The 12,848-nt window shown below is 45.1% G+C and overlaps 1 protein-coding gene across 2 annotated transcripts in view; it reads right to left on the bottom strand.

The window, feature by feature from the left end:
• The window catches only part of LOC147900602 (pentatricopeptide repeat-containing protein At4g35850, mitochondrial-like), a 106,125-nt gene that overhangs the window by 53,338 nt on the left and 39,939 nt on the right, over positions 1–12,848 (bottom strand). For both annotated transcript variants that reach the window (XM_087376976.1, XM_087376977.1), the window contains exon 4: positions 4,977–5,042. In XM_087376976.1, coding sequence (XP_087233102.1) covers positions 4,977–5,042 — 66 coding nt within the window. The remainder of the gene's footprint in view (positions 1–4,976; positions 5,043–12,848) is intronic.

Genomic DNA, 12,848 nt, shown 5'->3' with positions numbered 1-12,848 from the left:
TGAAGGGCAGACTCAGCCATGATGAAGGCTAGCACTAAAGGAGAAGGCTAATCAAAAGGTAGTCCAAAATCTCTTCATTCAAGCTACAACTGCTTGTGAAGTCTAAACATTTTCATTTTAGTCTCTCCCCAACGAGCATCTAAATCTAAATCTAGCTGATAGGGCAACGCACCGTTTAAGATAGAAAGAATTATCACAATACCAACAGGCCGCAACTTGGACGAAAACTTCAGAAGGTGAAATTTGCATGTCCGCTAATACGGCAAAAGCATATACCTAGATGAATCCAGGAACATTCCCAAACTCATCCTCTAAAAACACAACATAGTGCAGTTTCAATCTCATGATAGTCACTCACAAGGTTGAAAACCATAAACTCCATCATACATAGCAAGGACTAGCTACTATGACATCCCCATTGACGTCATCAACGCCCAACAGTGGGTGTAGACCATAGTATAAAAATATGCTCTCACACATACAAATCCACACACCCACACATACTTGAGCATCCATTTATACAAAGTCTTCGTACTGAGTTTCTATCGGCACTCCGGAGGTGAAGGGCAGACTCAGCCATGATGAGGGCTAGCACTAAAGGAGAAGGCTAATCAAAAGGTAGTCCAAAATCACTATAGTATTTTACATTTTCTAGGTGAAACCCCAGGCAAATTTCTTGAAGTGTTCTAAATGAAACCTACAAAACATTTCTTGTAACACTGCAAACACTATGTTCGAGAAGGTTAGCAATGCCACATCAATAAGGCAGAATACTTGAGACAAGATTGCTTGTTGCATCCATTGGAGTTCCTAGATAAGAAATGGGAAAGTATCTCCATCAAATTTATTGTTGGATTGGCATGAACCAGAAGAGGGCATGATGCCATTTGGATGGTGGGATAGACTAAACAAGATGGCCAAAGCCATTCCAATGAGGACTAGATTTTGTTGCTTAACTATCACAGTTGTTTGTGAGAAAGCTATTTAGTCTAAATCTGTTACTAGCTGCAATCGTGAGTATTCACGACTCCAAGTTTACAAGTTATTTTTTGCGTGAAGTTTTCAAAAAACTGGACAATAAGCGCAGTATGAGTTTATCTAATGGATGAGATGGGTAGACTAAGCGATAATCCGGATTCTCGAGGATATGCTGTGACCTTATGTGTCCCAAAAGCAATCTGATTGGAAAGAGTATCTTCCTATGAACTGAGTTTGCATACCATAGTTCAAAACAATCTGCCACTCAGTCGAGTCTATTTGTGTTTATGTTCAGTCGAAGGCTTCATGTATTATTGGTCTACTGAACATCATGTTAGAGCAGCTGCTGACTTTTTGTAATTGCAACAATATACGTTGCAATTTGTGAAGGAAAACTTTCACAGGGCTGAGGATAGAGCTCAGCTATATGCAAATCAGAAGCGCTCACCTCGAGTTTTTGTAGCCAGCCAGTTTGCTTATCTTGTGATGGAGAAGGACTCTTGGGCGTTACGAGCCGGTGAAATTTATAAGCTGTCAGGACGTTATTGGGTCCTTGTTTGGTTTGCTCCACCCTTAAGCAATCCCGCCCAGGTGTGTCTCACGGGCATCCACAGCCCGTGGCATGCTGGACTGCACGTCAAAGGCAGCCACATCAACAGCAGGTGCCATGACAGCACAGCCTATCCTGCAGCCACGAGACTCCCTCCCGCAGCCATCAGTTCCAACTCTACAGCATGGTTGTCCTCGTTTGATGTACGGAACGTCCCGTACCGTACCGTTCGATCCATACGTTATGTTTGGGGGGGGGTTTGGTTTCGTTCGTTTTTTTTTGGATGGCTCGTTTTGTTATTGGTGATGGTTCTGCCAAACTGATTTTGGGCCTCCCAAAAGGCAAGGCTCCATATAAACCCCTTCTCTCCTCACTATGATCTCACACTAAGCATCGACTCTCCCTTCTCCATCTCCAACAATTGACAAGGCTCAAGCTGCATCAAGCATCTCCATCTCTCTCCCTCTTTATCTCCATCAAGCACCTATATAACATGTTTGTACAAGTTTTAAGGCTTGTACAAGTACCTACTCCAAAACTCTAAAATCTGTCTTTTTTGGGGGGTATCGAACATACCATCGGACGTACGCCTAAGATTTTTTAGTTTGTTTAGTACCGCACTAATATCAAACGGTACACATCAAACGCGATCGTGCGTGCCAACCATGCTCTACAGTGAGGAATTCAATTGTATTCAGCCCTATTGGGCATACAGATATTCGGTTATTATTTCCCACTTCAGAGGCCCTTTATATTCCTCCTCAGATTCTCACACTCACTCTACTATTCCACTTGTGTTTGAGAGCATTATTCTCTCAGTTCAGTTATTAGTGAGTAGAGAGTGAGTCAGGCTTTCTCCCTGCTACTACAGTGTGACTCCAAGTCTTTCCTCAGCCTCCACACCAGCCGAAGGTCTAACTAAAGCCCAAGAAACCCAAGAAAACCTGCCATGGTCAGCTCCAATCTGATTGCAGGTCTGTATCTCCTGTCCCAAACTCAGGAAGCTGCCAAGAGACTGTGCAAAACAGCTCCAGACATCCAAACGCTTGTCACAACTGCCTACCAGCATTTTCTTGGTCGTTGAGCCTGCACAAAAAGTCTTTGCTGCCCCTAGATGATGTTCCATGCCAAGAGTGGGTAGTATTATCTGCATATTTTCTGCTCCAAACAGGTGGTTCCCTTCCAATCAAGACACTCTTATACGAGGGCTTTTGTCAGGGCTTTGTGGCCCCCTTTCAAAAATAAAAAGTGTGAGGGGACAAACGCCCTTCTCACCTCCATAAAGGCCAACCTACAAAGGGGGAAACAAGGAGAAAGAGATACCCAGCAAACAAAAAAATGGCAAAAGGGGACAAAGGTGATAAGAAAGATGACAAACAAAAGAAGGAAGACGAGCAGCAAAGACAGGCCAAACTAACTTTGAAAGGAGAGACAAAGGCCTTCAATAACCACTGCAATCACAGTGGGTCTCAAACAGATAGCGCTATTGTTCAAAAGGGACCTAGCACATCCGCCTCGGATTGAGCCCCACACACAAACTTAGCCTCAGCATCAGCATCAGCATCCGCATCAACTTCAGCTTCATCTTCAGCTCCAGCTTCAATCTTACCCCAACCCCATCACATCATCATCCTCCCCCCCAAACCATCTATGGTAATGATAACACCATATATGGTGATGAAAGTGCCACCAGGGTCAGCCTCAACACTGATGTAGACATCCAATGATTGCAATCACATGCTCTCTTAGCCCAACGGCCTACCACACCACTCTATGCCTCACCATCAGTACGCCTCATTTCCATCACCCCTACCCCTCAGCCAGCCATCGTGCGGACTCACTACATTCCACACTCTAGATGCCCCCTCACCACTCGCAGTCCGCTGTCCCCATGTCCCTACACCTTTAGGCGGAGCACAACTGTCTCATCCACAGCCTGGGACAGAAGATATCACAGCTTCGTAAAGAGTTGGCAGAAGTAGCAATAGCCCCGAGCATTGGTCCAACAGTAGAGGCAATAGAGGCACAGATAGCCACCATGCAGTTGGCTATCGCAGAGACTTCCAAATGGGTGGATGTCACGAATAGGAGCCTGCGAAGGCCTGCATTTCAGCCACGCTTTTTGAAGCAGCAGCAGAGAGCCATTAAGGCTCTCAGTGTCAAAGTAAAGGCATCCCCCGCACACCTGCCACTCCCATTGATGATGCGACCAGCTTCGTGACCTTCACTCCATTAGTCCAGAAGTAAAGGATTAAGGGGGCCTGGCACATAGTAGCGGGACCCCAACCAAGCTCAGCCTCTCATCATACTAAGGGACACTCAAGCTCGCCATGCGACACTACGTAGACGATCAGCCCTACATGACCACCTAGGGATCTACTCGGATGAGGGCCTTACACCTCTGCAAGTAGAGGAGAGGAAGACCTTCATACAGCAACGGGATATTGCCTACAAGGAGCGGAAGCGAGCAGTAGTCTGAGAGAGCCGGCTCTTCATAGGTCCCCATATGGCATCTGGTGGCTCCCCTTCATAGCAAAGGTCAAGACATAGCTTTTTACACAGAGACACATTAGAGTCCAGAGTGCCCTTTGCCAGAAGTAAAGGGCACTCTCGACTCTAATGGCAAGGAGGGGACCTGGGCAGTAGTCCGAGAGGATGGGCTCTTCATAGCTCCCCGACGGGCATCAGGTGGCTCCCCTACATAGCAAAGGTTGAGACATAGCTTTTTACACAGACACACATTAGAGTCCAGAGTGCCCTTTGCCAATAGTAAAGACACTGCCCCATCCTACTGGCTGAGACTGGTATGATACCTCTCGACAAGGTTGCAAAGATGCATGCCAATACGATACCACACAAGGCATTAGAAGGTACGCAAATCAGTGGATGGCATAGAGAGGGAATGAAATGGATGGAATTATGGAGCACAATGGCTACTGATATACAAAAAGATCCATGTGAAGTTAGGGATTTAGTGATATACAAAATGCTACAGAAATGATGGCAGGACCTGGGGGCAAAGTGCAGTTCTATAAACAGGGAATTAATCCGATGGACAGCTATGGAATGCAAAAATACCTCGGCGAAGACATATCAATGTCTAAACGGCATCTAATCTGCAAAATGAGAACCAGCTCACATGATCTAGAGATAGAGAGGGGCAGGTGGACAAGACCCAAGGTCCCAAGAGAGGAAAATTTCTGCAAACTAGCGAGGGGAGCGGTTAACCTGAAACTTGTTGAGATTACTACATCAAAGCACAAGGCGTGCAAAACCAGCCTGCGGGCACTCCGAAAGGGGCCATGGAGGGGCTGAAAGAAAGGAAGAAGGCCCGCCAATAATGCACTTAAATACAGTAATTTTATTTTAAAAACCAGATCTAGAACGAGAAAATTATCAAAACGAAATAATATTAATTGACACACAAACTGGATAGAGAAATCAAAACCTGAAATGCACGACGTTGTTGGCGGCATCTACCACAGGTTGCAATAAGACAGTTGAATGCCAAGTCCTGTCATTTTTAGAAAACACTATAATCTGAAGCGTAAACAAACCTTAAAACATTGTTCAACAATAAAAGAATTGCTGAAATCTTAAGCCCACAAACATAAACACATATGCACAGGTCTGCATGAGTTCATGCGTGTGCACACACTTTTGCAAAGTGAAGAAGTAAAACGAGAGCCAACTGCATTTTTCAAAATTCATGGATGTAATAGACGAACAAAATGTGGTTTCTTGTTCAAAGCAACAAGCTCCTCGTGAGACAATATACAGTAGCAGCCTTTGGTCCAATAATGCAAACATAATATGATTAAAAATAAAGCTATCTTCAGATAATATATTGGCGGCCTTTGATCCAATGACACACAATGCATTTGCAAACATCATGTCATTCAAAATCAAGTTATGGATAAAATCCTCGCTTAAAGTGTCAATGATATAAACCAGCTGAGACATGCATAGCCCAAAGAAAAAAAATGAAAGAGGCATCGAGACTCTATAAAGGCCGTCTTGAGATATATTGAGCAGTATATAGAACTAGATGACATCTTTTTGACCGACCAGCGGTATCTTTCTGCAAGAGTGCAGATTCATGGAAGTCAAGTTGTGTTTTCCTATATAATACAAGTCGCACAAAAGATCTAGAAGGACTACCCCTGAATGAGGAACTGCTAAACCCAACAAACTCCAACAGAAAAACTAGCTGCAAGTGAACCCTTTCAAGCCTCTGCTATCAAAAAGCAATCCATTCTCAGACATTCTGATGAGATAGCATAAAAATATCAATCAATAGCAGGTTAAGAGAAGATAACCATGCTACCGCCTGGCCCTGAGGTTATACCTAGCCAATGATGACAAGTGTTACGTCCAGGAGTTCGATGCTACCAGACATGCAATCATACAACCTTATCGTGGGCCTTAGGCTACCCAGTGGCACCCCCAACCCAATAGGCCAGGGAAAGAACGGAACCATGGAAGCTCGTCCTGCAAAGGGGGCTTCTCAGAAACACTCCCCACACAGGATGTCAGTGGAAACAGTCTTATAGGTGGATCTCCTCCGAGGCTCCCTTGACTGGGAAAGGCTCTCCATTGATGAGGAGCCTTTCCAAAGTGTGGTAGAGATTAGCGAGGGGCCTCATTCGGACCAGCCCGTCCCACAGGGAGGAGTTTGAGAGGCACATGGTTGTAAGACTCGTTAAGACACGACACGTCAGACACGCTTCAGACACGAGTGTCTAAAGTGTCTTAAAGATAAGACACATAAGACATGTCGTTGCGGTTATAATAATAAATATTTGATTAATATTTGTATAAGTACACAAGTGTACAACTTGCTAGCATAGCTAGCTGCTAGATTCTAGAAGTACGATAAGCTACACTTTAACAATGCAAGAAGTAACTATGCACTTGTACAATGTAGTTAAGAATCAAGACTCGTCACTCAAGACTTTGAAGTTAAAGTTAAGACTCGTGACTCAAGAGCTTGCAAGTTAAGAGTCACGACTCAAGGGCTTGCAAGTCACGACTCAGAACTTTAAAGGTTTAAACTAATAGTTGAATCTTGATATTCAAAATTCAAATAAACAACCTAAGAAGAGCCTAGATGCAAATCATCATAGACCAATAAACATAAGTGACATGAATAAAATCTGCATCTCAATACATATAATTGAAAGGAAACTTTCGACTCTCAGCAGTCAAATCTCTCAAGATTCATCCTAATCCGAATCTGCGGGGTCCTACCACTGCTGGATCCAAACACCATCCATGATAGCATGGTTAAGTCAAACTGAATGTTTCTTGTTACAACCCACCCACAGAAATTAAAAAACAGAAGTGTCTAAAGGTGTATTAAGGTAAGACACGTGTCTTAAGTGTCTTAAGTGTCTTCTCATAAGACACACCAGTGTCTTAACAACCATGGAGAGGCAGCCGCTCATATGGCACCTAGAGGTCCAAGATTCGGAGGGATGCATGTTAAGTCAGCGGACTCACATTGGATGGGCATAGTGGGACATTGGACCAGGCAGATCCTTCGGAGCTTGGAGATAGCTCCCCATGGAGGCAGAGGCCAAAATTAGCCCTCTCATCTTTAGGGGGCAAGCACCCGGATGGCAAAGATTTGATGCTGCTATGCCTGATTCCTAGTGGAAGAGATTACACAACCCCTATACCCCACACTACTAATTGGGGCAGTTTTCACGGACTTGGATACCTCTCAGGACTCGCTTCTTTCGGGAGTCTCTAGGATCATGTTGCTGCAGATTCTACAGGATTGGACCAAGAGGCTTATTGTAGGCAAAGACAAAGTCAATGGATGAGCCAGAGGCGGCCTTAGAGGGGGTGGAGTGGCCAAGAATTAGGATAGTGGGTCGCTTGGGCAAGACTTGGTACATTGACCGCGCCATAGTTTTATGGACCCCGACGGGAGCAATCTGTGACATATAGTGGGATTCACGGAAGTGGTTCTGGCCAGCCCGAATAGGGCACTCAGACAGGGTGGAGGAGGTCCCTTTCTTTTCTTTCACAACTCGCATTGGGAGCCGGCTACAGCTTGAGGCAGCAACATGATCCCCCTCGAGGGAACGGCACTAGATTGAGCAAGATGTCCCGAGTGAAAGAAAGAAAGTTTATCAAAGTCTTTGAAAGACCAATGGGTCTATGAGATTGTGGAAAATCCTGATACAAACGAGTTATGTGGGTGGAGCTACTACATCAGCATCCACTCCAATGCAGAATGCAAAATGATAAGTGATGAGTCATGTCAAAATGACGATCGTCTACACAACACTAACATCCTCATCACACTAACATCCTCATCATCAGAGCGTCAACGGGGATGAGGTAGTGAGGGCATAAAGTTAGAGATAGAGTGCCGGCGATTGCCCATGGATGTGGTCCTGTGTCGTCTCCTGGTTGTAGCTCTAAGTTTGAAAAGGACTACTGTAACCCGTGATCGAAGTAGACATTCCCAGTGTCTGACTGCCTCGTGGCAGCTAGACATCTCTGGTCTAGAAAGGAGGGAAAGCGGGACAATATCCCATAACTGCCTCTGAAGAGGTAAAAGAAACGCCCTTGAATCTCATAGTATATTGGGCATCTGAAAATGAAATATTCCTCCGATTCAATCTCTCGTGTGTCACATAATGTGCATAAATGCCTCTCCATGGGCAAACTCTCAGCCCAATGACTCTCAATGCAAAGTCTATGTGAAGAGACCCCAAACTGCCCTATAGAGATCCTCAATGAGTGGGGTAGGTGGATCTGCGTATATCCTAATGGGTCTATAAAACCGTTTGCTGTGATATGTAAGCAATGATCCCTGTAGAAGTTGAGCTTCACTGGAAGCTCGCTCAGTCCCAACCAGGTCCTGAAAGTGTGTAGCTGCAAAAGATTCTCACGAATGACCCGGTTGACCTCATGAGACAGGAGAGGCAAAAAAGACACGTCAACGCAATAGTGGAAGGGGGGGAGTCTATCCATGTGGAGTCCCATCTCTGATCACCTGCTGCTGATGGTGCCATAGAGGAGGACACTGCTAGCCACGGTAATCTGCTGCGTGCATAAGTGCAATCTTCGTATTCCCTAATCCGATATAGCTAGGTGATAACCTGAAATGCAGCATCAACCTGTCCAAACTCTGCCTGAATGATCTGGTGAGGAACTGAAGACTTACTACGAACATAGTTATCAAAAACGGCTGTTTCTAGCTTGGAAACGGAAATGCAAAAACGAAAACGGCGTTCCTTCCAGAAACACCGTTTCGTAATCAGTGTTTTTTTTTAATGGCTCTCTTTTTATTAAACTGTTTTTTGCCCTCTTTTATTTAAACTACTTTTCGTCGATTCGTTGTCTCCTATCATCGTTTCCGCCGCCCCTCGTGCTACTGCTCTCCAACCTCTCCATCTTTGATTCTTGAGCCCTGGCACCCGCAACCTGCTCTCCTCTCCATCCCTCCATCCTACAGGCTGCAGCCTTCTCTCCATCCTACAGGCTGGCAGCTGCTCTCCATCCTCAGCCTGCTCTCAGCTCTCCATCCCTCAACTATCTCTCCTCTCTTAGCTCTCCATCCTCCTTCTACCTCTCATCCTCCTCCGACTCCTTCTACCTCTCCATCCTCTTTCACCTCCCTATCCTCCTTCTACCTCTCCATCCTTTCTCACCTCTCCATCCTCCCTCTCACCTCTCCATCCTCCCTCTCAAACTTCAGATTGTTGTAACTTCAAACTTGTTAGAAGTTAGAACTTAGAACTTAGTTCATGACACATGTTGATTGTTGAAGCATCATTCATGGATAATAGATGATACTAGATAGATCAATCGTCATAGGAATTTAGAATCATAGAAGCATGCATGATGCTTGAAGTATAGGTAATTGTATTATGTATAATTTGCACGCTATTCATAATTGTATTATGTATAAAAAATAATTCTTTATACATACATTGTACCATATTACCGTTTCTTCCATTTCCGTTTCGGAGCGGAAACTCTGTTTCCTCGGTTTTTTTCGTTTTCGTTTCTTCCATTACCGTTTCAGCTGGGAACTATGACTGCGAATCATCCATGATAGCATAAGAACATGTAGGCGCTCCACCCGAGCCCATTTTAAATCTGACAGATCCAACCCCCAACTAGGACTGCCATACATCCCCACTAGGAGGACCAGGTCCACGGGTCGTGGAAATGTGAGCAGAAGCACTGCCTCTCTAATCTGGCCAATGAAGTGTATCCTTAGCTCAGTCGAGCCTACATCGCCAGTCTCATAGTAAAGATAGATCGGCGCATAGTAGCTTGGGATGTGTTCAAGATCATGACCTTGGTTTTACCAAGGTTGACCTTCAAATCATAAAAATCACAAAAGGACTGTAGTGCATCTAGGTGTCTCTGGAGACCCTCTGCTGAGGAAGATAAGAGTGCCACCAAATGATCTCTTGGTCATAACCCAAGTCTTACGGACACCTGATGAGGCAAGCTCTCGGAACCGTATCAAAGGCTTTGTAAAAATCCACAAAGCAGCAAACCTATTTCCGTGTCCTCACCTCCTCAATGATACATCTAAGTGTGAGGATGTGATTTATGGTCCCACGATCACGTCGGAATCCAGCCTGTCCATCTGCTCTAAGTCCCTGCATCTCTGCGGATCGACTGACCTCAGAATCAAGCACTAATGCATAAATCGTGCACATGACAAGTCCGATCATAATGGACTTGTAGTTCTCTGGGCTCATGTGATCCCCTGCCTTGTGAATGGGTAAAATAGTGTTAGCAGTCCACGTGCGTGGGAACCCCCGACCCTGAGCGTAGAAGATACGTCTACCATCTACCTTCATCTGCTCAAGCCCAGGGCTGATGGATAGAATCCCATGCGCTAGCAACCATAAGAAATACGAGATCTTGCGTGGTCGCAAATTGGTCTAGAGATGAGGTCAGAAGTGGGAGATAACCTCTCAGGTGGTTTTACTCGCTTCCCACATGGAAGGGGCTCTAGCGCACCCTGTCCTCCCGGGGCTGATCACCCATACCTCTTTTGTAGTATCTCTACACCCCATCTCATAGCACCTCCCACTCCACAGATCATTCACACTACTTATCATGACATACATTTCGACCGTAGCCTTTCACCTATATATTCAGCTCCCCTTTACATACTTCTCACATATATTGACTTTATACCCTTACTAGAGGATCTAGTCACCCAGTCACTATAGGAGGCTGCTCTTCACAGTTTCCCTCACATTACTCGCTCCACTTGTCCACCACCACCTGGGACCGTCCCTTGTAATAGTTGGTACGATGATGATTGCAAGGCTTTATGCCGTCAACTTAGATTCGAAACCAAAAACCACCTCCCAAATGAACCAGAGATGCTATGTGAGTACCGTTGATTGGTACGTAGGAAGAAGTTGGATTTCGTCTGCGGAAACGAGGAGTGAGTATTGAATATTATGTTTAGTAACAACTCTAAGGACTTTTGACGGAGATTTCTAGAGGGGCGGTCCCCTTCACCACTCACTGACACTCAAAAATGGCATAATTATGCACACACACGTTATGATATCCCTAATCAGCTAGCTCTTGACCTCTCACACATACCCCGCCCCACATCTTGCACACTCTTCACTAAGGGGGGTGTGAAGTATGCCGTTCACAATGGCCGAGCAAAAGATCATGAGGGCCTATGCACTGAATTCATTGCATATCGGATTAATCTCCTAGCCCTGATCTTAGCAAAGCTCTTTAATGAAGCGAGACGATTCCCCACTGCCTTTGGAGATGCCATGTCGCACAGAGGATCTAGTTCGCCTCCCTCAGGATTGTGGCCAACACACAACGGATGCAAAGGGACTTCACTTGGGGGATAGTAGCCTGGCTCACGAAGTCTCGCCAACGTACAGGATTCATGAACAGCAGGACTCCCGGATGAGGTCTACGATGCATGGCCGCCTTCCCGATCACGCCCATCACCTTCACCAAAGGATGGTGTTTGGGAGACAATGTCCAACATTAATGCTTGGAACATTTGAGTCGACTACATCGTCGCCAGGTGCAATCGGGTGATGAGAGGCAAACTGGTCTCCTTGGGTGGCTACCCTAGTTGCCATTTGGCAGGACATCATTTTCACCTTATGCGCCACTTGTAAGAGTGGTACCCTAGGATCAAGTCCGCGACCGCCAAAAGGCAAGGATATTTCTGCAAGTCCTGGCCTGCAAGAATCTTTCACACCCTTTCCGCGAGGGGTGTTCGTAGGATGTATAGACCACCACCCTAGTTGCTAGCTCTTGTCTCGGAGTCTCTCTAGGCATTGAGCTGGGAGACCCGGAAACACGCTGGCTTTCCTCTAGCTGGCAACTAGTTCTGTTTTTCTATACTTGCCATCCTCAGCTCCTTTCGAAAGTTGTTTGTATAGTGTTTTAAAGCATTAATAGAAGATAATTTTCTCTGCGGAAAAAAAAAGGGACCACATAACCAAGTCTCTTCTCTTTGACACCCAACGGGGGTGTACAATAGTCCTTTTTAGAGGAAAGATCTATCGGAGACAGATTGGTCCATATAGAGAGACTACAAGTTCTCCTTCTTGCTCAGATGATCCGGAGCAAGGCTCGGTGCCACACCATATTCTATTAGTAGAGTTTGGGGTTACTATCCAAAACTTGATGCAACCTTTAAAGCGGTCACTTATCTCCATAGAGTCGGGGGGGACTTTGGCACCATGATATCTAAACGACATAAAAAATGTATGAAGTATCAAAAAAATGTCAAATATGTGCCAAGGATCACCAAAAACTTTCAAGCTTAAATATTGATGGGATCGTGTTCTTTACACAAAGCTAAAATGCACAATAAAGGATTGATTTTCCAGTTCACGCAGCAGATATGAATGGCGTTGTACTTTAATGGCAAAGTGATGCCGCCGCATGTCCTACATAAACAGCTCACTACTAACCTTTGGCATAGGAGGATGACTCACATCAACCCTAAAAGCCTTTGCATGCTAAAAAGCCTTAACATGGTGGGCAAGTTGACTTTCCAAACATATGAACAGAAAGGACAGCAGCTCCTCTTGATCTTGCGCACACAAACTTGGTTGGGCCTACAAACATTGAAACGAAAAGTCATGATTAGAGCCTTTGAATAGATGAGGTTCTCTTGGTTCAAACGAGAGATATATAGGACACATGAGGATAGCTACAATGTATATATAAACTACCATGAGCCCAAAAATTGTAAGTGTAGTTAATTGTTCATTGACCATGAAATACAATAGGTCAACCCCAAGGTTCAATACAATAGTGGAGGGTCCTTCTCCAA

The sequence above is a fragment of the Dipteris shenzhenensis genome, chromosome 7 (assembly GCF_047967505.1).
Source record: "Dipteris shenzhenensis isolate YYH24624 ecotype China chromosome 7, Dip_SZ_1.0, whole genome shotgun sequence".
Classification (NCBI taxonomy): Eukaryota; Viridiplantae; Streptophyta; class Polypodiopsida; order Gleicheniales; family Dipteridaceae; genus Dipteris; species Dipteris shenzhenensis.
The sequence above is the reverse complement of the archived record's forward strand: the minus strand, read 5'-3'. Positions and strand labels throughout refer to the sequence as shown.